This window comes from Trichosurus vulpecula, chromosome 9 (assembly GCF_011100635.1).
Source record: "Trichosurus vulpecula isolate mTriVul1 chromosome 9, mTriVul1.pri, whole genome shotgun sequence".
NCBI classification, from domain to species: domain Eukaryota; kingdom Metazoa; phylum Chordata; class Mammalia; order Diprotodontia; family Phalangeridae; genus Trichosurus; species Trichosurus vulpecula.
In genome coordinates, this window is record NC_050581.1 from 48713845 (window position 1) to 48739087 (window position 25243).

General features: G+C 44.1%; 1 protein-coding gene and 1 pseudogene across 1 annotated transcript in view; both read left to right on the forward strand.

The window, feature by feature from the left end:
• TEKT5 (tektin 5) overlaps window positions 1-22148 on the forward strand; it is a 67422-nt gene extending 45274 nt beyond the window's left edge. The window contains exons 6-7 of the mRNA XM_036739498.1: window positions 17661-17815; window positions 21932-22148. Coding sequence (XP_036595393.1) covers window positions 17661-17815; window positions 21932-22148 — 372 coding nt within the window. The remainder of the gene's footprint in view (window positions 1-17660; window positions 17816-21931) is intronic.
• A 1240-nt stretch (window positions 22149-23388) lies between these two features.
• LOC118831878 lies at window positions 23389-24157 on the forward strand (annotated as a pseudogene).
• Window positions 24158-25243: the final 1086 nt, after the last annotated feature.

Sequence of the window (25243 nt, forward strand, 5' to 3'; positions counted from 1 at the left end):
GAAGTGCCTACTATGTTCCAGGCACTGGGCTAAGTACCAGATGAGTTTTGAGTTTGATAGGGAAGAGTGTTAGACCTAAGGAATAAAAGGTCTACTAGTTTAATGGAATTGGCTCATTCCAACAAAGTTGGATGCAGAGTAAATTTCTGTAAAATTCATCCTCTTTTTTTCCTTTGACATCTTTTATAAAAAAGGGAAATAATATCCTGTAGGAAAAAGAAACACATGGACAAGGAAAAAGGTTAAAGTGTTGTAAAACTCCACGATACTTTTAAATGTTGCAGTATTGGAATTACTTTTCCAGGATTTAACTATTTTTGGTACTCTTTACTGAAGTTATTGATAATCTCTTTGAGTTTTTATGCTGATTCTCATAATTTTGCCATGTCATCATCTGGCACCCCTCCTTCCTCATCTCCTCCTGCCCTTAACCCTCACTATAAAAATTTCCCCATGGTCACAGTTACTAAGAATGAACTCTCCTCCTCCATCTATTTACAATGTCTAATAGAGCTGGGTTGTACTGTTGCATGCAGCCACTGGTTGGTTGGTTGTTGTCCTTGGTTACTTAAGAGCACCAAAATGACAGCACTATGCTAGCTAGAGTCAAGTTAGTGGGTCTGACTATGGCTGATCAGATCAATATGAGCTCGGAATGTTCTGCCCACAATAGGGCATTTCTTTTGAGCTACTTCAATTTTGCTTTGCTCAGCCCCTTATCTGATGTGGGCACGTCATGTTGGGCAGTCCTGTGCCAGTGTCTCCCATGTCACACAATCAATTCCAAAGTTCTTAAGAGAGACCTTGAGAGTGTCCTTGTATTCTTTCTTCTGACCACCATGTGAATGCTTGCCCTGTGTGAGCTCTCCATAAAATAGTCTTTTTGGCAAGCATTCATTTTACATTCGAACAACGTGGTCAGCCCATCAGAGTTGCGCTCTCTGAAGCAGAGTTTGAATGCTTGGCAGTTTAGTTTGAGAAAGGACTTGGGTGTCTAGTACCTTATCCTGCCAGGTGATCTTCAGCATCTTCCTAAGACAATTCAAATGGAAGCTTGGCAACCTTTACAAAAACGCCATGCCAAGGCTACCTACACTGGGAATGCCTTTCTTCCTCTCTTGGCCTGTTGAATTTTTAGCCAAGCCTTAAAACTCAATTCAAATGCTCTCTACTCCCATAGTCTTCTTTGACTCCCCCTCCCCAACCCATTGTTGGTGGCAAACTTTCCCCTCCAGACCTCACATAAAGTTTTGTATTTCACCTCTCTACATTTAGCATGTTTTATTATATATTATAGTTATCTGTGTTTGGGTTTCATTTCCTTACCAGATTCTAATTTCTATGAAGGCAAGGACTGTGTTTTGTCTAAATGTGTATCTTTCCTCTGTATGCAAGAAACATTTAATAAATGTTAGGGTTTTTTTAAGTCAAATGAAAGTGATGAAGGTTCCAAGCCTTTTTCTTCCTATCAGATTTGGCACATGGGAAGGGAAGATGATGAATACTTGCTGGTTTTCCCTGATCTGTATGTAAGGGACATTGCTGAACCTGTCCTGATTCTTAAAAAGGGGACCTCATGCCCCTCCTAGATGGGAGGGAGGTACTCTCTTTCTCTCCCTCCAATCCATTCCCAGCACAGTCTTCAAATTGATAGCCTTAAAGCCCAGATCTGACCAATCACTCCCTTTCCCAAGAAGCTTCAGGAGTACTCATTACCCTTAGGAGAAAACCCAGATTCCACTGGCTGACATTTAAAGCCCTTCACAGTCTGGCTCCAGCCTATCTTTACGATCTGATGATGCATCGATCCACCTCACACATTGCTATGCACCAGCCAAACTGGCTGACCTGCTGTTGTTCCCTGAGAGGACCTTCTGCCTCCTGCCTTTGCCTAGGCTGTCTCCCACGTGGGGGGATGCTCTCCCTGTCCACTTCAGTTTCTTAGACTCTAGTTTCCTTCAGAGATCAACTCAAGTGCCTCTACTTCCTTCAATCTGTCTTTCTTGATTTCCTTAGGTACTAGTGCCCTTGTTACTGTATATTTTAAAAAATAAATCCTGCATAACTTTTCTGAGAACAGATGTTATAAGAACAGAATTCTGCCCCACCCCCCCAACAGAATGTAAGGTCTTTTTAGTTTTTGTCTTTGTATTCCTATCATGTGGCACAATGCCTGGCACTCAGTAGGCACTTAATGCTTATCAATCAGCAAGTATTTATTTAGGAGTCTAATCCAGGCATGGTGCTAGGTGCTACAAATACAAAGAAAGGCAAAAACATTGCTTAAGAATTGATTATGGTGACTCTGCACTGGCTTCTGACCCTTTTGGTGGCAGCTAGTAGTGCAAGGCTGAAATATGAGAAAATGCATTTACTTACAGGGGACAAGCATGCTGCCTCTACATAAACCTATTCCTAAAGCTACATGCTCCATGGACCCCTTTGGGAGTCTGGTGAAGCCTGTGGATCTCTTCTCAGAATGATGCTTTTAAATCCATAAAATAAAGTGCATAATATTACAAGGAAAACTGTTAGATTGAAATCAGAGACCCTAGGTTAAGGAGCCCTGTGCCTAGACTGTGGTGCTTGTGAGTGGCTATGAATCTTCCTTGGATGCAGGCTCTACAGCCTGCTGAGCTCAGACATCTGTACCCTCAAACAGGCAAAGAGTTAGGGAAGAAGAACAGAAAAATTCTCAACTCCCCAGTAGGAACAGACTGGTCTCCTCAGAGCTTTGGGTGTTGGACCAATGGTGAAGTCTTTTGTCCTCTCACAAACTCTCTCTTTGGGGTGGGATGGAAGGCGGAGCTAATTGTTTTAAGGCAGTCTGGCTGTTTGCTAGGGGGAAAGAACATTGTGCATGGGAAAAGAGAAAGTTAGATTTGGAGAAAAATGGAAAAGTAATTTTAAGCCATTCCAGAGGTTTATTTTAACACAGTGTAACCTGACCCTGGTAAAAGGGTTCAGGCTGGTGGGCCACCCTCTCCAGGAGTTATAGAGTATCCCCTCTGCAGGGCAGAGCAAATGGAGAAAACCAGGCAGTACAAACTCCTGTCTGTTTCCCGGAAGGGCAGGGTGCCAGAGTATTGGCTAAAGGCCTCACTCAGATGTCCCCGTCTCTAAGTTCCAGGAGCCCGGGCCTCCATACTGCGAGTACTTCTCCCAGGCCAGGTCCTGGGTCTCTGTCTGTGCAGGAGTCTGATGTGGGTGAGGACAGTGCTCCTCCCATCGGGTGATCCCCTCTGCCAATCCAGGCCCAACAACCCCAGTAGGGCCCTGCCCCTGCCAGCAAGGAAGGAGCACGTGCCAGGGGAACGAGTAACTTATAAAAAGGTTTCTGCTCTGCCTCCCGAGGTGCTTACCCTGGAGGCTTTTCTTTCTTTCTTTTTTTTTTAAAATCCTCATCTTCTTTGTATGCCTCTGAAAGACAGTGTTTCAAAGGAAATGGGGACCTGAGCCAGGAGTTACAGAATTAGCTTAACCACATCCCTGGAAACACATCACCTGAGGTCTGGGGAGGGTTGGGCAGCATACTCCCAGTGGAGACCTGCATTCAAGTGTGGACAGTAGGTTATCCAAAACAGAAGAGGGGTGTGTGTGGGGGGGCGGGGCGCGGGGGTTACATGTTGTGAAAAACAACACAGGTGTGTGTGTGTGTGTGTGTATGTATGTGTGTGTGTGAAGTCAACAAGCATTCATTAAGCTATTACTATGTGCCATGAACTGTGCTATGTGCTAGGCATACAGAGGCCAGAAACTTGGTCTCTGTCCTCAAGGAACTCACAGTCTAATGAGGCAGACAACACACAAACAAGTATGGACAAGCAAGATGTATACAGGATGAATTGGGGGTGTTCTCAGAGGGATGGCACTAGTGTTAAAGGGGGTATCTGCTGTGTTGGGGCAGGGCAAATGCTGTGGAGTCTGTGTGTAATACTACAGGGGCATACGAGTGTGTATAAAGGGCATACGAGAAAGAAAGGCAAATACCACAGCTCTGAACCTGCTTGTGTGTATGCCAGGCATGTGTGTACTTGTCTGGAGCCACAGCCCTTCAGGCCTCTCTATGCACAGCCCAGAGCAGCCAGGGCTGGCTTTGAGGCAGACAACAGTGCCCTGGGTGGCCATCTTAGGAGGAGGAGGAGAAAGGGGTGGCTTTTGGCTTAGGAGCTGGAGCAATGGCAGTGGATTTCAACACTTTGAGGACCACAGCTCTCTCCTGACTCAAAGCTTTTTAGCTAATATATTAACAAGACCCTATAGCTCTGCACACTCTCCTCCCTTCTAAAGTTTCACCTTCTCTAATTTGAAGTGTTTACTTGTGTCCGCCTGACCTGACCAAATCTAGTTTTTTCAAGGGATGTTGTCCCTCTCCCCTCACCCCAATGCTGAGAGGAAGGTCAGAATCATAGGTCTAGGAATGGACCCCAGAGGTCATCTACCCAGGGTCAGAGAAGCAGAGTTGGAAGGGACCCCAGAGGTCATCTACCCAGGGTCAGAGAAGCAGAGTTGGAAGGAACCCTAGAGGTCATCTACCCAGGGTCATAGAAGCAGAGTTGGAAGGGACCCCAGAGGTCATCTGCCCAGGGTCGTAGAAGCAGAGGTGGAAGGGACCCCAGAGGTCATCTACCCAGGGTCATAGAAGCAGAGTTGGAAGGGACCCCAGAGGTCGTCTACCCAGGGTCGTAGAAGCAGAGTTGGAAGGGACCCCAGAGGTCGTCTACGCAGGGTGATAGAAGCAGAGTTGGAAGGGACCCCAGAGGTCGTCTACCCAGGGTTGTAGAAGCAGAGTTGGAAGACCCAGGGTCATAGAAGCAGAGTTGGAAGGGACCCCAGAGGTCGTCTACCCAGGGTCGTAGAAGCAGAGTTGGAAGGGACCCCAGAGGTCGTCTACCCAGGGTCGTAGAAGCAGAGTTGGAAGGGACCCCAGAGGTCGTCTACGCAGGGTGATAGAAGCAGAGTTGGAAGGGATCCCAGAGGTCGTCTACCCAGGGTTGTAGAAGCAGAGTTGGAAGACCCAGGGTCATAGAAGCAGAGTTGGAAGGGACCCCAGAGGTCGTCTACCCAGGGTTGTAGAAGCAGAGTTGGAAGGGACCCCAGAGGTCGTCTACCCAGGGTCGTAGAAGCAGAGTTGGAAGGGACCCCAGAGGTCGTCTACCCAGGGTCGTAGAAGCAGAGTTGGAAGGGACCCCAGAGGTCGTCTACGCAGGGTGATAGAAGCAGAGTTGGAAGGGACCCCAGAGGTCGTCTACCCAGGGTTGTAGAAGCAGAGTTGGAAGACCCAGGGTCATAGAAGCAGAGTTGGAAGGGACCCCAGAGGTCATCTAGTCTAGGAAAGGAAATGGGCTCCAAGGGGTGAAATAAATTAACCGAAGATCAAACCAGTAGTAAGCAGAACTAGAACGTGAACCGGAGTCTTTTAGTCCAGTAGTGTCAAGCTCAAGTTCTCTGCAGCTGGTTATTGATCGTATTATCTGTTTTGTTGTATTTTTTATTTATTTTAATTATTATTTCATTAACATATTTCCCAGTTACATTTTGATCTGGTTCCTGTGCACTAGGGAGTGTTGTGGGATTGGTCGATATCTCTAATCCAATCCAATTCTCTTTCCGCTATGGTATAATGTTTTCTATTGACTAAGACAATCCCCCAAATCCTTATGGTTGCTGTTCAGTCCTGTCTGCCTCTTCAGGATCCCATTTGGGGTCTCCTTGGCAAAGATACTGGAGTAGTTTTCCATTTCCTTCTCCAGCTCATTTCACAGATGAGGAAACTGAAGCAAACAGGGTTAAGTGACTTGCCCAAGGTCACACAGCTAGGAAGTGTCTGAAGCCAAATTTGAATTCAGGAAGATGAGTTTTCCTGACTCCAGGACCAGTGCTCTGTCTGCTGCACTACCTACTTGCCCCCCAAATCCTTAGCCTGGTTTTAAAGGTCTTCCACAGTCTAGCCACGACCTATCTTTCCTCCTTTATCTTTTCCTATTTCCCTAAACAAACTAGTTTACTAACTATCCCCATAACATACCTTACATTTTGTCATTCCTGCTCCTGTGCTATTCCTATTTCCTTTGCCTACACAATATTTCCTTCTCTTCACTTATTAAAATCCTACCCAGTTTTCATGGCCAGCTCAAAGTATTCCTTGTCTGTGAAGCCAGGTGGTAATAGCCTTGGAATCAGGAAGACCTGAGTTCCGATCCAACCTCAACCTAGCTGTGTGACCCTGGGCAAGTCACAAAACCTCTGCCTGCTTCAGGTTTCTCACATATATAACAGGGATAATAACAGCAACGAGCTCCCAGTGTTGTTGTGACGATCAGATGAGCTGATATATATAAAGGGCTTTGTAAATCTTTCAATGGTATATAAAGGCACGCTGTTACCATAGGCAGCTTCCCCTGACCGTCATCACTGGATGTGAAGTCCTCCCTGCTCTGACTTCCTCTCGAATTTATTGTCTGTACCTTTCATTTGACCTTAGCCTATATCACCTCATATTTCCAGCCACCTCTTTGAAGCTATGTCTTTTATTTTCAATTAGATTATAAGTTTCTCAATGTCTCATACTTCTTTATAAGCTCCCTAGTGCCTAACACAGTGCTATACTTAAAGTAAGCTCCAAGTAAAAATCTGTTAAGTGATGTCTGGTGATCTCTTCCTACTTATGTTTTTCATAGCATTCTGCTTCTCTCTCTCTCTCTATCTCTCCCCCTCTCCATCTTCTCTCTCCCTCTCTCCCCTCCCTCTTTTGTATTGTGGGCAGTTAGGTGGTGCAGTGGATAGATCTGGCCCTGGAGTCAGGAATACCTGAGTTCAAATCCACCCTCAGATACTTACTAACTATGTGACTCTGGGCAAGTCATTTAACCCTGTTTGCTTCAGTCCCCTCTTCTGTAAAATGAGCTGGAGAAGAAAATGGCAAACCCCTCTAGTATCTTTGCTAAGAAAACTTCAGAGTCAGAAACGACTGAAATGACTCAACAACTCTTTTGTGTGTAACTTATCTCACTCGCCCTTGTGTTGTAGCTGGAAGGAACCTCAGAGGTCACTGACTCCAACCCCGCATTTTACAGATGAGGAAATCGAGTTATTCAGGGATTATGTGACTTGCTTTACCCTCAGTTTCCTCATCTGTAAAACAGGAAAAATAAATAATAATGACCTTCCAGGGTTGTTGTAGCAACGTAACGAAATCACATTTATAAAGTGCTTTGCAAACCTCCAAGTGTTCTACAAAATGCTAGCTATTATTATTGATATTATTAACCTTATCACTCAGGGTCATAGGAGCTAATCAATGTTTGAGCCAGGATTTAAAACTTGTCCTTTCCTCCGTTAGGTTGTAAGCTCTTTGAGGGCAGGGTCTGTGTCACATTGATCCTTGTATCACCTAGCCCTGAGCACAGTGCCTTGTGTAGAGTATCACTTTAGCCTAACATGATGAGAAAAGCACTCAGTTTGAAGCTGGATGACCTGGGCTGAGTCCTGGCTCTACTATTGGCGATCCGTGTGACTTTGCGCATTTTGATTCATCTGTCTGATTTCAGTTTCCTTACCTGTAAAATGAGAACACTGAGCGTGACCTCTAAGGACCCGATGATTCTGTGCGTTCTCCTGGCTCTAAACCCCAGGAGGATTCCCTATGAGAATTTTCTTGTTCCTATTGTTGCCATCAAAACATTGAGGGAAAAGAGACATGCCTTTTCAGACCCACTTGGAGAGCCAAGTTGTCTTGAAAATCCTGTGACAGTCTTCCTCCCCTCACAACTCAAACCTTCTGGACCCAAAAGTCTTAGAGGGAAGGATTCTGCTAAGGGTTTGTTTGCCAAGATCAGAATTTCAGGTTGGCCAGACTGGAGCTTGGAATTTTTTTGTGCATTAAACTAACTCTTTCCTCCCTCAATGCTGCCCCCTCCTCCCAGGTCTTCCAATCCTGCCCACTATCAGTGTGCAGCCCTTACATCAAGGTCTGTGTGGCAAGCACTTGGGAATAGCATTCCACACACTTCCAGGGATTAAATCGTAGTATTCGTGGTCAAGGGGAACAAATAGGCTACCAAGAGTTGGTGAAAGGAAGAAAGTATGAAAAGGTGGAGTGAAGCTGGGCATCAGTGGTATTTGTACCATGGCAACACCCCTTGGAGTTGACTTGTTTAGTGTTCTAAGGTCTGAAAGTGAGTCATTCTGATAACCACCCAATTCAAGAAGGCATCTTAATGTAGGAGTCACCATAGTATAGCGGAAGGAGAACAAGAAGAGGGATCAAGACAACTGGGTCTGCAACCAGCTCCATTGCCTACTAGTTGTGCAAGCCTAGAAGAGTTGATTTGATTCTCTGAGCCTCAGTTTCATCATCTGTAAAATGGAAACGATCGTGTTTCCTTCCCTAACATTTGTAAGGACCGATTGTGCTGAGCTTTCAGTCTGATGGAGCTGATACTCAGATAAATATATATTAGGAAATGCTAATTATATAAGAAACATACAGAGTGCTATAAGATCTCATAACAGTTGTAATGATGAGGTCCAATAAAGTTTTATGACCATGCTTTGGAAACATTAAAGTCTTATCTATAGGTCCAGGCTCTACGGAGAGAATGAATGAATGAATAGGATATCTAGTCTGCCTTATTCTGGAGGAATGAATGAATGAAGAGCCATTTCCTTAGTTCCATATTCCCCATTGGGACATCTTGTCTGCCTTATTCTGGAGTCCAGATGCTGGAAAGCTCCAGGCAATGAGGCCACTAATCTATCTACCCCTCAGGGTCTCTGAGGGGACTGAGCAATCAAAAATTGAGTGGGTCAGGAGCTGGTCTGAGGCTGGGTAAGCTAAGATAGAAAAAAAAGAGAGAAGAGGAAGAAGAGAGATCAGTCTCTGCCTCCATTGCTAATTCACTGTACCCCCATACAGCCCTTCCTCCAAATTACTTTGCACTTTCTCTGTATATATTTTCTATTTATTTCTGTACCCCTAGTACCATGCCTGGCATACAGTAAGTGTGTAATAATATTTTTTATTAAGATTGTTGAATTGAGAAAAGAGAAAAGGAGCTGCTGATAGCGGCACTTTGGTGCTCAGGACTCAGGAGCTGTGCCACCCTCCTCCCCATCCCACTTATCCGGATTGGAGCTCTCTGGGTTTCCCCAGATGGCCCTGCCCACATCTGTGGGGAGAAGCATATCTAGTCTTATCACAGGCCATGCCCTTAGTAGCACTTCACTAGGGATGCTTTTCCCAAAAATGTCAATATCACTTTTCTCTCCTCTAGGTAGGGAACACTTTGGTGTCCCAGCCAAGGGTTTGCTCTCCTGTGGACAGAACAAACATTGGACAGCAACGCACAGACAGATGCATATTTCTTCTATTTTAGGGCTGTTGGCGAGGAGAGGTGCTTTTTGCTGACTGAGCCTCGTACCCCCTCCTCTCATCTATAGTTGTTTCTAGGGAGACTCCCTGGGGAATGTGAGGGTGTGCCCACTGAGTGCCAATCCACCTAGCATCCTTGACACGGGCATTCTTACCTGAGAAATCTTTAACCAGCAGCCTATGCTCCAAGTGGTGTGAGTTCAGCCTTGTTTGTGCAAGGGTGGGGTAAAAGGAGCTCAGTGACCATCCTAATGGTCAGTTATAATCTGAAGGACCCTAAGAAAGACCTCTCCCATCTCTTAACCCCAAAGAAAAAAATCTATCCCACATACCTGCCACAGGACCCCAAATTTCCTTTGAGTTAAAATCTGTTCTCTTCAGATGCCTCATTCTTAAATACATATGCCCTCAAGAGAAATATTGCATTAATGTAATTATTTAATCCAGTTAGTCAATTAATTTAAAGGCAGCTAGGTGATATATTTGACAAAGCTCTAAACTTGGAATCAGAAAGATCTGGCTTCAAATATTACTTCAGATACTTGCTAACTGTGTGACTTTGGGTAAATCACTTAACCTCTGTCTTCCTCAGTTTCCTTAACTGTAAAATAGGGATAATAATAGCATCTAACTCCCAGGGTTGTTGAAAGGCTCAAACAAGATAATTATTTTACCCTGGAGTATTGTTTCTAAATTGAGATTTTCTTTTCTTTTATTAATAAACCAGACCATTAAGACCTGCAGGGATAAGGAGAGGAAGAGGGATCAGATCTTCACCTCTTAGACTTTTCTTCTTCCTTCAAGACTTAACTCAGGTGCCATCTTTTCCATGGAACCTGCTCTAATGGTCCCAGCTTTGGTAATATTTACTCTCTCCTTAAAATACCTTGTATTTACCTATCTATGTGTATAATATATATCCTGGGAGAGAATATAAGCTTCCTGAAGGAAGGGCATGGATCTTTTTTTGTCTTTGTTTCCTCAATGCCTTATTATACAGTAAGTTCTTAATAATTTTTTTATTTTATTTTATTGGTTTGTGTGTGTGTCAGACTCAGGCATCAAGTTACTATGGTGAAGGGAAAAATAGACAAATAATTAGAAATCTCTTGTAGTGAATCACCCAACCCAGGAAGCCAAGGAGGCTGAAAGATCAAGAGGGGCTTTGAGTTGAGGTTCAGTCCGGGATAAGTGATTTGGAAAGTAATAAAAGGTGACCAAAGATTAGGTCCCCACCCTCAGTGGCTGTATGACAAAGATAGGAAATGCCTAGGATCCAGGACTGAATTTTTCAGAGAAAAAGGATTGCCAGGAAGGGCTGGATGAATGCTGTAGGAGGGGTAGGGCAGTGGGTAAAGGCATGAAGGAAAAGAGGTACAAAAAGGTCTCGGGAGGGTCTCTGAAAAAAAAAACTTCACTTTAAATGGTGTAGTGGAAAGAATATTAGCCAGGAGTCCTGGGTTATCTAGTCCTGGCTCTTCCAGTGAATTGGGGTAAATCATATCCTCTCTCTAAGCCTCCACAATCCTGTTTGCCATATCTATACCTTGGCAGAAGACTTGACTCTAACAGGGATCCTGAGATCTTTAATTAATTGGAGGTTTCAGCCTTGATTGGAGTATTCCAGATTTCTGATTCCTTCCACTCCGAGGTGGTCTTTGTCTTCAGAGGTTAAGTTGGGGTAGAGACATACGGACAGATTTAGGTGTCTTTGTTACCAATTCCCTTCTATTTTCTCAATTCAGGTGGTTAAATGATATTTTCCTCAAAACCTCTCCCTCTTATGAACTTATGTATTTCCACCAAGGGTAAAAGCATCCTTCCAAGTCACCCAGGTTCACAATCTTGGCATTACCCTTGACTCTTCATTCTCCCTCACCCACATATCCAAATTGCCAAATCTTGTCCTTCCTATCACCCTAAATTCTCTTGCATCCATGCCAGTTCAGGCTCTCATCACCTGTTGCCTGGGTTATTGCATTTGCCTCTGAATTGGCTTTCCTGCTTTAAACCTCACCCTATTCCAATCCATTCTCTTCACAGGTGCCAATTCTTAAAGCTCAGTTCTTGACCTTGCCACAATCTTACTCAATAAACTCTAATGACTCCCTATTGACATTAGGATCAAATATAAATTCCTCTGGTTTTTAACGCTGTTCAAAACTAGGACTTGATATATATCTTTCCAACCTTAAACATTGCTCCCCTTTCCGCAGTCTACAGACTGGCCAGACTGGTTTTCTTGATGTTCCTCACAATATACTGCATGTTCCATCTCTGTGGCTACACTAAGCTGTTTCCCAAGCCAGTAATCCTCCTTTCCTCACATGTGCATCTTGGAATACCTAATTTCTTTCAAAATTTAGCTCAACCCCATCTTTTACATGAAGCCTTTTCTGATCCCTCCAGCTATTAGTATCCTCCCCCTCCATATTTTTATATCTTTTTATGTACACTAATATTTGTACAGTTTTTCTTCCCCAAATTCCCAATGGAATGTAAGCTCCTTGAGGGAAGTGCTTGTTGATTGATTCCCCCTGTCCCAAACTAGCATATTCAGTGCCTCCCGCCTCCCATCTCACATCAAGAACAAAACACCTCCAGCCTAGCTGGAAAAGATCTGGCGTCTGGACTACGATCTGGCAGACATGGGATGGATGAGTAGGGGAAGGAGAACAGTCCACCCACCACCTCCTGACTCCCTGTCATCCTGTGATGTTGGGCTGAATTAGAAGTCTGTTTTAATGTCATCACTACCACTCCTCCCCCTACTAGATTCTGGGACAGTGGTTTTGTGTTGTTTTTCAGCCAACACTGAACTATTAGAAATTGTTCTCCACTCTCCTATGAAGAGCAGCTGAGGCCCCATCAAAGGGGCACTCATATGCCTGAGGGTGTTGATGGTGCTTCAAGAGGAGACAGAAAGCGAGAAGCAGTGACCAAACTCACGTCTCACTGAGTAACCCTGCTCCTTCTCTGCCCCTCCTTGTCTACCCTTTCTTCTTTTTCTCACCCCTTATATGTGGGTATTCCTTTAAGGCTCCTCCCAGGTTCTTTCTTCTCTTGCAATGCTCTCTCTTGGCAATTTTATCAACTCCTGCAGCTTCATCTATCAGCTCTATGTAGATGACTCCCAGAGACTCAGAGATCATTCTTGTTGATCAACAAATCCACCTCTATCATCCCTGACGAATGGCCCATGTCTCCAGTTTTAGAAAATACTGCTGCATGAGACAGTCAATTCTATATTGGAATGGTTCTCATTGTTAGCATATTCTTCCCTCATATTGAGTTGGAGACTGATTGGTTGTCATTTACCACCCGTCGCTTCTGATTCTTCCTTCTAGGGTCATAGGAATGATGATGATGATAATGATGATGATGGTGATGATGATGATGATGGTGGTGATGATGATGATGGTGATGATGGTGATGATGATGATGGTGGTGGTGATGATGGTGATGATGATGATGATGGTGGTGATGATGATGGTGATGATGATGGTGATGATGGTGATAATGATGATGATGATGATGGTGATGATGATGGTGATAATGATGATGATGATGATGGTGATGATGATGGTGATGATGATGGTGATGATGGTGATGATGATGATAATGATGATGATGGTGATGATGATGATAATGATGATGATGGTGATGATGATGGTGATGATGATGATGATGATGGTGATGATGATGGTGATGATGATGATGATGGTGATGATAGCTAACATTTATGTAGCACTGTAAGGTTGTCAAAGAACTTTACAAGTATCCCATCTGATCTTCACAACAACATTGGGAGGTAGGGGCTATTATTATTGTTATTTAACAGATGAGGAAATTGACTTGTGACTTGTCCAGGGTCACACAGCCAGTGTTTGAGGCCAGATTAGAACTCGGATCTTCCTGATCCCAGGTCCAGCACTCTTATTCACCATACCACCCAGTTGCCTGAAGTGATAACAACCCTTCCACATAATAGCTCTTAAAATATTAGAAGATATTTATCAAGTACCGTCTAAGTCTTCTCCAAGCTGAACAACCTTATTTAATACAAATTACATGGTTTTGAACTTCCTCCCTGCTATAGTCACCTTCCTCTGTGTGTGTTCTAGATTGTCAATAACTACTCTTTTAAGCCCATATTTCTATTTTCCTCTTAAGCATTTCTACCTGCATGTTCTGCCAACATCTCAAACTTAGACATGTCCAAAATGGAACTCTTCATCATCTCTTTGAAAACTGCTCCTTCTCCTAAATTTCCTTCTTCTGTTAATGACCAGCCACTGCCCTAGTCAAACTACACTATTCTGTCATTCTACAAAGCATTCAGTCAGTCATTGTTCATCCCTCATTTCGAAGAGGATCAATAGCATCATGGGTGATGTCTTGACTTGCCAATGAATTGTATTGAAGTGAGGCACATCTGTGCAAAGTCATCAGCCTATCTTTTCCAAAATCACTGAAGTCTAGTGGTAATAGGAGAGTCAAGACGGCTGGTGATGGCCCTGGATGCAGTGGATGACTTTGGCATCTTCAATGTCTGTCCAAGCTAAGCGCCTCATAGTGCTGCTTTAGTAGCCTTCATGCCTGTTGGAACAAATTGTTCTCATCCACCCATTCTGCCAAGGGGAGTCAATCAGTCGGTCAATAAGCATTAAATACCTACTATGTGTGCAGGCACTGTGCTGAGTGCTAGGGATACAAAGAAAGGCAGAAGACAGGCCTTGCTGTCAAGGAATTTATTGTTTAATGAAGGAGACAAGATGCAAACAACTATGTACAAATGGGACACATACAGGAAAAACTGGAGATAATCACAAATGGAAGGAAATCGGGGAAAAGCTTCCTGTAGAAGGTGGAATTTTAGCTGGGACTTGAAGTAAGTCAGGGAACACCAGGAGGTGAGGGAATGAGGAGGGAAAGTATTCCAATTCTGATGAAAAATGCCTGAATTTTGAAGATGGAGTGACTTGTGTGAGGAACAGCAAGAAGGCTAGCGTCTCTGGCTCCCAGTGTTCTTGGAAGAGTAGTAAAGTGTGAGAAGACTGGAAAGACGGGTTTTGAAGGGCTTTGAAGACCAAAGAGAAAATTTTGTATTTGATTCTGGAGGTGATAAGGGACCACTAAGAGTTTATTGAGTGAGGAGGAATGCCTCTGCTGTTGAGTCATTCAATCACGTCCAACTCTTTGTGACCCCACAGATGATAGCATGCCAGGCTTTTCTGTCCTGCATTATCTCTTGTTTGTTCCTTGTTTCCATGACGCTATCTATCTGTCTCATCCTCTGCCGTCCCCTTCTCCTTTTGCCTTCAATCTTTCCCAACATCAGGCTCTTTTCCAATAAGTCTTGTCCTTGCATTATGTGGCCATCATATTTAAGCTTCAGCTTCAGTATTTGACCTTCTAGGGAATAACCTGCATGAATTAAATTATTGAGCAATGCCTCTCCTTGCCTTTATTTGTCTGTTGAAATCCACCTATCTATAGTGGACAAAGCACTGGTTCTGCAGTCAGGACATGGATTCCAATCCTAGTTCTGTCATTGATTCCCTGTGTAACTCTGGGCAAGTTACCTAACCTCCCTTTGTCTCCATTTCCACAGTTGTAAGAAAAGGTGGGACTGGATGAGGTCCTGACAGCTCCATGTTTGTAATTCTTTTGGACTTAATGAAATATTATGTCCTTTAAGCAGCCTTCTATGGTGCCACTAGACAGAAGGGACTTCCTTACATTTCTCCTTGTACTTCATACCTCTCTTAAACACTTACCACATTCTATCAAATATTATGGTTATTTTTGTAAATGCTCTTTCTTTCCCACTAGATTATAGGATCTGTGAGGGCAGGTATCTTGCCTTATTATTTATCTTATTTATCTCTGCCTCTGTCCCTTGCCTCTGTCCTCTTCACTGACTGCTATATGGCCTTACACCTAGTAGGTATTCAGTAAATGTTTGTAAAGTGATTTTAATTGAATGCGTATCCAGCTGTATACCCAGGTATGATTTGGAGAATTCTGGAAAGTCCCTTACCTGGAAAACATTTTCCCTATCAGCCTGAAATTCCATTATTAATGATTCACTCATGTGAAATAAGGTATTAGGACTGTCAAAATATAAGTGCCCCAGGGAGGGGAAATTTATTAGGGTGCTTTATGATGAGTGAATTTGTTAGATCTTTTCAGTGGCGTTATAATATCACAGATCTAGAGGTAGAGGGCTGTTGAGTCCAACACCTGCATTTTACAGATGAGGAAACTGAGGCAATGGACATTTCAGTGACTTGACCAACCTCTCACAGCTAGTAAGTGTCCAAGGTGGGATTAGAGTCTTTCTGACTTTGAGTTCAGTTCCCTTTCACTCATAGGATATAGAACTGAAAGAGGCAATAAATGTTGTCTAGTCTAGGGGTTCTTAACCTTTTTTGTGTCATGGTGCCCTTTGGTAGTCTGCTGAAGCCTATGGGCCCCTTTTTTGAATAACGGTTTTAAATGTATAAAACTATAGGGTTACCAAGGAAACCAATTGTGTTCAAATACAATTATAATTTTTTTAAAAGTTTGTAGACAACAGGGTAGTCCAACTCTTCAATTTATAGTAAGAAACTCAAGACCAGAGTAAGACAAGTAAGTGAAATTTAGAACAGGGCATTTTTAGTGGGCGTAGGAAGGGGAAAGAAATTGAGGTACAGGGCATTGCCCAGGAATGGTATGGGCCTCATACAGCCAGCTCCCAGCATCAGATCTTCTTGGGAGTCTGTTGGAAAGGGTTCATAGCCAAAGAGGAAAGGGAGAAAAGGAGGGATCATTGTGGATAAATTACACAATTTTGTCTTCTATGCTGGCCTTGGGGCTGGGATTCAGCACCTGTGTCCCTCCTACTTATTGATAAAGCCAGTTCTAGCTTCTCTCTGAACGGTTCTTCCCTGACAGCCTTTCGTAGCAGATCTTCAATGGCACAACTTCTGGTTGGAAGCCATCATTTCAGTCACCATCACTCTCCAGGAATGGTGTTGGGAAATGTTTTGTTTCCTCTCCCATACTCCCCCAGGGGCTGTTTGTTTCCAGGAAACTTCCTAATTTCTCCCCCAGCTCCTCAACATGGCCCTCACTAAGAAAGGTCCTTCTCAGATGGGCAAGGTCTACAACCAGGGAGGGAAAATCTGAGGCCCTCTGGGGTTCTAGCTCAGGACTCTAGAGGTTCCAGCTCTGAACTGGGACAAAATAAGCATTTCCTGGTATGGATATAAATAATGTATTTTGTTAGTTTACCTTTGTTAAATACTCCACATTTGTATAATAGTTCCACCTTTTCAAAAAACCTTCATGTCTATTTTCTTGTTTTATTTTTAATGTATTTCAATGAGATCTGCTGGTTGGATAAAGGTCACAGAGGAATGCGATTGCCCCATGGAGTCTTTCACCGGCTCTCATACATCTTTCTCTGTGCAGCCACAGAAGATCATTCTATTATCACCTCCATATCAAAATAGCATATGTTTCAAAATAGCAGAATGACTCACAAGTCAAATGTTTGGAGTAACTCCTAGGGGAGAAAATTAAGTCAGAATTAGTCAACTGTTTCAAAAATAGCTATGGAATGATTACAATAATAGTAACAAAAAGAAAAAAATAAAATGAAGCTCGATGGTTGTATAATTATAATGACCAATCTTAGCCCCAGGAAGGAAAAGAGGAAATGTACCACCCTCCTTTGGTTGGAAAGGTGGAGGTCTATGGATATGGAATGGTGCATATATGGTCAGACAGAAGTGATGTGTCAGTTGGTTTTGCTTTAATGGTTTTCCTTTGTTACAAGTGAAGGAGCACTTAAGGAGAGAGGAGTGTTGTTTGTCCTTCATTCTTGGAGAGGACCAATGATATCAGGAGGGTGATGTCTTAACTTGGAAATAAATTGGATTTAAGTGAAGCAGAGCTGTGCAAAGTCACCAGCCTCACTCTTTCCTCCAGAGTTATCGGGGTGCAGTGGCAAGATGTAGGTCAGGATGACTGGAGATGGCCCCCAGGAGAGGGGTAGGAGTGGGGAGATGGGTATATCCAGAAATGACTAGTGGGGAGAAAATTTCAATAAAAACTTTAAAAATTAATTGTGGAAGAAACAAAAAAAAATTAACAGTATAAAAGTATAAAAAGTATAAAAGACCTAAAGGTTTTTATTTATTATTCACTCCATGATTAGGGGCAAAGAAGAGGTGAGAGAAGTAACATGAGGTGGGGGGAGGCCACTGCTGCTAACTAGGCTTTGTTGGTTGTCCAGACGCTGCAGGAAATCTTCCAGCTCCAGAATACCATCATGCTTTTGGAGAGAGCCATCACCGCCAAGGAGTGTCCACTGAAGGTGGCTCAGACGAGGCTAGAGCACAGGAACCGGCTCCCTAATGTGGAACTCTGCCGGGACATGAGTCATTTCAAGTGAGTGGCAATGGGGGGCTGTGTGGACTGACTTTATGGAGGAGGAGATGCCGGCATACATATGGGAAGAGGAGCATGACCCAGCATTGGGAAGGTGAAAGCGCTGCTAGAGTTCCTGGGAACCCAAAGTCAGGCACTAACACTTGTCAAGGGTAGTGAGTCCCTGGGGACTCCATAGAAAGTGAGATTCTTCAAGATGAGATCAGAGTATCTAGCCACTGAACTTCTGATTTCTCCTGGCAATTTTCAGACTCGCAAAAATGTGAATGTTTATAATTGTGAGTGCTTCAAATAATCCAAATATTTCCCTGATGGGTGTGCCCCCCTCTCTGCCAGAGAAAGACTATTTTTATTGATGGGAGAATTTTAAAAGAAAGAAAAGAAAGCTGCTACTAACCTGAAAAAAGGACAGGGAGAACAGGGTGGGATTGAGGGCAGGAGTGGAGATTGGGGACAAAGAAAGCTGGAAGTCAGGCCTCCTAGGTTCTTCTCTCTTCCCTCATTAATGGAGTAAATCATGCTGGCTTAACATGGCGTTGAATATTGGTGTGGCTTTAAAAGAACAAACATTCTATAGTACATTAATTTTGTCAAGCTCCCATGAGCTCTATATAGTTACCATCTTTGGGCACATGGGAAAAATTGAGATCCAGAGATGTGGAGAGCATTTTAGGAGAGTGAATGCTGCTTTGGGAGTCATGGGATCTGGGTTCAGATCCCCCTGGCCCCTTGGGGGTACCTCCCTTGAGGATGGACAGTAATGAACTCCTCTCAGATCCTCCATTTAAGGAGGGCTACCATCTCTCATTTCCCACTGGTTGCATACCTCTAGACTGCGTCACATCAATATTCCCCTACCAGTGACTCCTCCCTGCCGCATTTCAGCTTCTTTTTGTGTGTTGTAAAACACATTTTTTGTGTTATAGTCTCATTAGACTGTGCAGTCTTTGAGGGCAGGGATCATCTTATGCCTTTTTTTATATTCTTAGGGCTTAGCACAGTGCATGGCACATAGGAGGTACTTGATAAATGTTTGTTAATTGACTAATCAAACTGAACCTTGGATCCTTCATCTGTAGAATGAGGGAGTTGGATCCTCTAAGGTCTACTCCAGCTCTACGTCTATGATCTGTGATCTATAATTTATGATCTGGATTCTAGGTCCTACAGTTCTAAATCAGGATCACACTTGGGCAAAGAGCTCATGCCCTTGGGTTCACTCTAGAACTAGACTTAGGAATTCTCTGTGCAGATTCCAGGCTTCTACCATCCAAGCTATCATCCTCATTCTAGACTGGACTGCTCATAAGCTCCCAGCTCCGAGGTCATGCTGATGGTATTTCTTTTCCCCATCCTGTAGATTTCAGGACAGGAGCAAGAGTGGCAGGAATGAGGCATTATGGGAGGGAGTCCAAGAACAGGGAGAGTCACAGTCAGAGAAATAAATGAGGCCACATAGAGAGATTCTGAAAGTAAATACTCTGTGCTGCCCTGATAGGAGTGATGTCTGAAGAGATAACCCTTTGCAGTGTTTCTGCTATTTCCTGCCAAAGGTTTAATCACACTGGGAAATGGAAAAGTCTTGACATTTAGGGTGGTGGTGTGTACCTGCCCACGTGGAAAGCTGGAAAGCCTGAGTGAGAGGGCTCCACAGGGCCCTTTGGATTAGCGTCTGATCTGACCTCAGTGGTATCCTCCCTTCCATGATGCGTTCAGGATGGCACCAGTGATTTGGCTTCCTCAGGGTAAATGTCCAAGGTACCCTCTCTTAACAAGGCCCACATTGGAGTAGCGTTCTGGGACTAAAGAATAGTCATCCCTCTCTGAGCTTTCTTCCATTGCCCTGTGATCTCAGTTCCAGTGTCTGCAATCCACTGTGTTGCCCGCTGGCATAGTTCACTGCCTACTGTGTAGGAAAATAGAGAAGGGGGTCATAGTGATGGTTAGAACAAATTTCCTGGGATAGACCAGCTGGAAGCTTTTCACAGAGATTTTATCAGAGTGTGTCTGCTGTTTGTTCCAGAGGAAGTGCTGCTATTGGCTGAGCTCTCCTTTCTCTGAAGTTTGCCGGTTGTAGGGCCAAAAGGAAATGGGCAGAGGACATTAGACCCAATTGAGGCTTCAGAGAGAGAGGCCTGGCAAGTGCCTGCAGTCCTTTCCCTGCAAGGGTATTTTATACCAGGGTGTGCAGAATCCAATTCAGTTCAATAAACATTTATTAAGTACCTACTATATGTGCTAGGCACTATGCTAAGTGCTGGGGATACAAAAAGAGGCAAAAGACAGTCCCTGCCCTCAAGGAGCCTACAGTCTAATGGGAGAGACAACATGCCGACAAATCTGTGCAAAGCAAGCTATATACCGGATAAGTAGGAAACAATAAAAGTAAAGCAGGGGAATTAAGAAGGGTTGGGGAAGACTTCCTGTGGGAGGTGGGATTCTAGTTGGAACTTAAAGGAAGCTGGGGAAGTCAGTAGATGGAAAAAAGGAGGGAGAGCATTTCAGAATGGGGGTGGGGGAAACAGCCAGAGAGAATGCTTGGAGCTGAGAGATGGAGTGTCTGGTTCATGGAACAGTCAGGGGGCCAGTGTGACTGGATTGAAGATGTTTGGGAGTAAGGTGTAAGAAGACTGGGAAGGTAGGAGGGGGCAAGGTTATGAAGGGCTTTGAATGCCAAACAGAGCATTTTGTATTTGCTCCTGGAGGCAATAGGAGTTTATTGAGTAGCAGGGTGACACGATCAAACTTGTGTTTTAGGAAAATCACTTTAATGGCTGAATGAAGAATAGATTGGAATGGAGAGAGATTTAAGGCAGGCAGACTCACCAGCAGTCAGTCTAACCAGGCATGAGGTGATGGTGCTAGAATGGTGGCAGTGTCAGAGGAGGGAAGGGAGTGTATTCGAAAGATGTTGCAAAGGTGAATTTGACAGGCCTTGACAACAGCCTGGATAGGGGGAGCCAGAAACAAAGGGATAGAGGGAAGCAAGGACTGGGGAAGGGGAGAGGGTAGGAAGCAAAGTCCCTGCTTCAAGATTCCCTGATGGGTTCTATCCCAAGGCATAGGAATTCCTATGGGACACTCCTAAGGTGTGGGGGTGGGGGGTGGGGAAAACTTTTGCCTTGACAGTGTCCTGATGGGAAACACTAAGGCTGAGGCAGGTGAGGTCAAGGGTCAAGATTATCCATCAGCTGAATTGGCTATTCTGTGTATTGTCCAAGCCCTAAGGTTTGCTCTTCTCCCTCCCTTTAGCCATTTTGTTTTGAATGGATGCCACAGGGCCCTCTTCCTTCTTCTCTTCCTTCCTCTCACCCCACCTCAGCCAAAATGCTCAGACGTCTGCATCAGCCATATCACTTTTTTTTGGTGGGGGGGTGGGACCAGTCCTGTGATGTCATTGGCATAAAAGAAAACTCCTGATGGGGAAACTCCCTCTACAAAAGTAGATTGGCACTTGCTCTGCAGCTCTGAGGCTGGGGCACTGAGAGATTAAATGCCTTGTCCGCAGTCACTCAGCCAGGATGTGTTGGAGGAGGTACTCAGATCTAGGTCTCCCTTATTCTGAGCTCTATATCTGTGATGCCATGCTGAGTCAATTCTGCCTTATCTCAGTCCCCCTGCCCCCCCCAACCCTTGCTCATCCTCAGTCTCCAAGCGAGGCTTTGTTCAAACTATGCCAAACAGGTAAAGCTCTGCCATGTATTTAGTGATTTCCAGGGATGGAGAATCCCTAGCCCCAGTCACCTCATTCCAACAGAGATGCATAATGGGGTAGGGGTGGGGTGGAATTCACCTTGATGTCTAACTCAGATCCCCCAAACTAGAGTCTATGTTCTATTTTCCTCTTGTCTGGAGGATGAAGAGCATCAGATTCATAGGAGCATGGATTTAGAGATGGAAGATTCTCAAAGACTCTAGCCAAACACCCCCACTCCCCACCCCCATCCTCCTCCAATTTTACAAATGGGGAAGCTTAATTAGGTTGCAGGACCTTGCAGTGAGGTCCAAGGCTACACAGGTATCAGAGGCAAGATTAGAAGAACCCTGAGCAAATGCTCCTTCTACTACTCCTGCACTGCTGCCTGGCTCATCCCTGTCCTCTGTTCCTTGCCATAGGCTAGTGAATGAAGCATTTACCATCGATGACACCTTGCAGACTCTGAAGCTTCGACTGTGTGAGGCACAGGACACCTTACAGCTTCTGGTCCTCACCAAGACTCGGTTGGAACATGATCTTTCTGTCAAGGCCAACTCTCTCTTCCTTGACAAGGAAAAATGTATGGCAATGCGAAAGACCTTCCCCAGCACCCCTCGCCTGGTGGGCTATACTTGAATCTATGAGCCCAGCTGTATTCCTAACTTGCTATTCCTTCTCCTTTCCTTACTGAGCCTGGATAGCCGTCCACTCCTTGCTTCACCTGTTCAATATGTGACATAAAGTTGAAAATCAGAAAAAAAGAGAAATCTTCACTTACTCCCTTTTTTTCCCATTATAAAAAAATATTTATAAAGTCAAATAAATATACCAAAACCACATTTTTGGAGCTTATTCCTTGCTAAAGAGCCAATTTCCTGGCAGGCCATGAGAGAGGGCAGTGTCCCCACAAAGATTTTGGCAGAATTTTGCATAGTCCCAGGGACAGAAGGGACCTCCCTCACTCATATAATCATAACAGTTTAGAGGTAGAAGGGGACAAGGAGAGAGGGGACAATATGTGTTTTGGGGGCCATGGTCTTTTTTATTTTGTAAGCATCCTGAGGGTGGTGGTGGTGGTGGTGGTGGAAAGTGGACCAGTTTGGACCTGGAGTAGAAGGTGCAAGTAGGGAAGTGGGTGGGGGGTGTGGATCAGGGTGGAATGTTAAGTTGGAGCCAGTTTGGGCAGTAAATGCTAAATACTATGGTGATCCAGAGAAAGGGTAATCAGCACAGGCTTCAGCTGCTGGAAAAAGCCTCTGAGAAGAGCTTGTGAAACATTCAACTCTGAAAGACTCAAGAACCAACCACAATTCCAAAGGACCAATGATGAGGTATGCAAACCTCTCTCACCCCACTCCAAAGAGGGATGGGCTCAAGATGCAGAGTGGGACATATATTTTAAGACAAGGTCAACGAGGGAATTTGTTTTGTTTGATTATGCATATTTGTTACAAAGTTTTGTTTTTCTTTCTTTGCCTCCTTCCCCAGTGGGTAAGAAGGTGGGAGAGAGAGAAAATATAAGCTAGATAACTGAAAAATAAAATAAAAATAAAACAAAACCACAGACAGAATGTAAAAAAAAAATCATCTTGTCCATTTCATTCAGCCACCTCAGATGGATACTGTCTACCCCATCTTAGATACCTCCATTTCCTCTTTCTTTCTTTTTTTTTTTGAAAGGGAAAAGCAGGGCAATTGGGGTTAAGTGACTTGCCCAAGGTCACACAGCTAGTGTGTCAAGAGTCTGAGGTCAGATTTGAACTCAGATCCTCCTGACTCCAGGGCCAGTGGTCTACTCACTGTGCCACCTAGCTGCCCCTCTGCTTTCTCTTTGCTCCTATCTCAATGCTTGGTCTGGCCCCTGAATCCCCCTGCCATGGCCACCCTCAGTGTCAGACCCAAAGCCCAAGCCAAGGTAGATTTGTTCAGAAAGGAGTTATGCGCTCAGAGAGAGGTCCTACTTGGAACCTATTTCCCTGGGAAGATTTCAGAGCTGGATGAGTTCTTGAAGGACCCATCTCTGAATGAGGCTGATTTGGGTCTCCTAAAGACCCCCCTCCTAAAGGCCATCCCAGTCCCTGATCCAGCCAAAGAAAAAGAGAAGGAAGAGTGTCAAGAAACAAGAAGAGAAGGATGATAAGGATGGAAAGAAAAAAAAGAAGATGAAGATAAAGGTCCTTCTTGAGGGCCTGTGAGCTGCAATGAGGAGATTGTGGCCCTTCTGGGGCAGCTGAAACCTGAGATCAAAGATGTGTAAGAACAGCTCAACCTGGTTTGCATGTGGCTGCAGCCAAATGCCCAGAATTGAGGATGGAAGCAGCTTTGGAGTAGCTGTCCAGGAGAGGGTGTTTGATCGGATGACTACGCTTCTGAACTAAGCTGGTTGACTTTCACACCCAGATCTCAAAGTACTTCTCTGAAAGGGGTGATGCAGTGGCTAAAGCAGCAAGGTAGCCATCCCCCTTTGGGGTGGGGTGAGGGAGGTTTGCATGCTTCATCATCGGTCCTCTGGAATTGTGATTGGTTCTTAAGTCTTGACAGCATAAGTATTTCGGATCTCCATGGCCAGGCCAGCTGGTTCATGAATTGAATGAAGCGCAGTATGGAGAGACAAGACTGATGGTCATGGAGATCTGAAATACTTATGCTGTATTATATGATATCATCCTGAAGAGCTTTGAGAAGCTCAAGAACCCCAGGGGAGACACAAAAAGGAATGATCTACTGAAAAACCGATCCTGCCTCCCTTCTCCATCACCCCCTGATTAGGAGTATCTGTCTTGCCACAGTCCAGCTTCCATTTAGAACTTCCCATCTTATCCATACCTTGCCTTCTAGGCACCAATAAATTTTGTGACACCAACAACAACAACAAAAAAGAAATCTCCAATTTAGGTAGTTCCCAACCCCTGTAGACAATACTTCCCTGCCTTCTGTATGGCTTCCTGGAGACATCCTGAAGTAAAAACCACCTATATCACAATTTTGCCAGTGTCTGGCCCTGTCCTTGTCTGCTGTAGCTGTAGGATGGATGCATTCTATATTCTGCCATGAGTTACTAGAGAAAAGAAACTTTGTGGTAAGACTTTTCCAAAACCCATTAAAGAGATTCAGTCTGAGGCAATGAGGTGAATAGTTGGACCTGAAGTTAGGAAGACCTGGAGTCTGAATCTTGCTTCAGAACAGCTCATTGACCTTGGGTGAGTTATTAATATCTCTCATCCTCAGTCTGCTCATCTGAGAAATGGAGATGATAATGGTACTTACTTCACAGGGTTGCTATTAGGATCCAATGAGGGAACATGTAAAGTGTTTTGCAATAAGTTGTCCTCAAAGTCTTGGTGCAATTTTAAGCTTTAATAGCTTAAACAAACTATGTGCTAGCTCTAGGCTTATTTATCATATACTATGGGAATGGGAGTTGGCCCACTGGTGTGTCCCCGCTGACCTTCTAAGGGACATCATGACTTTTTGTGACTCTTCAGGGTTGATGGGGAACTGAAGTGGAGCATTGGGTCCTTTCCTCCTTCATTGTCTACAGTATATCACCCACTCTCACATTAATTTCTTTTTTAAAAAATTTAAAAGATTTATTTATTTATTTATTTTTAGTTTACGACATTCAGTTCCACAAGCTTTTGAGTATTAAAATTTCTCCCCCTCCTTCCTCTCCCTCCTCCCCAAGACAGTATGCAGTCTGATATAGGCTCTACATAGACAGTCATATTAAG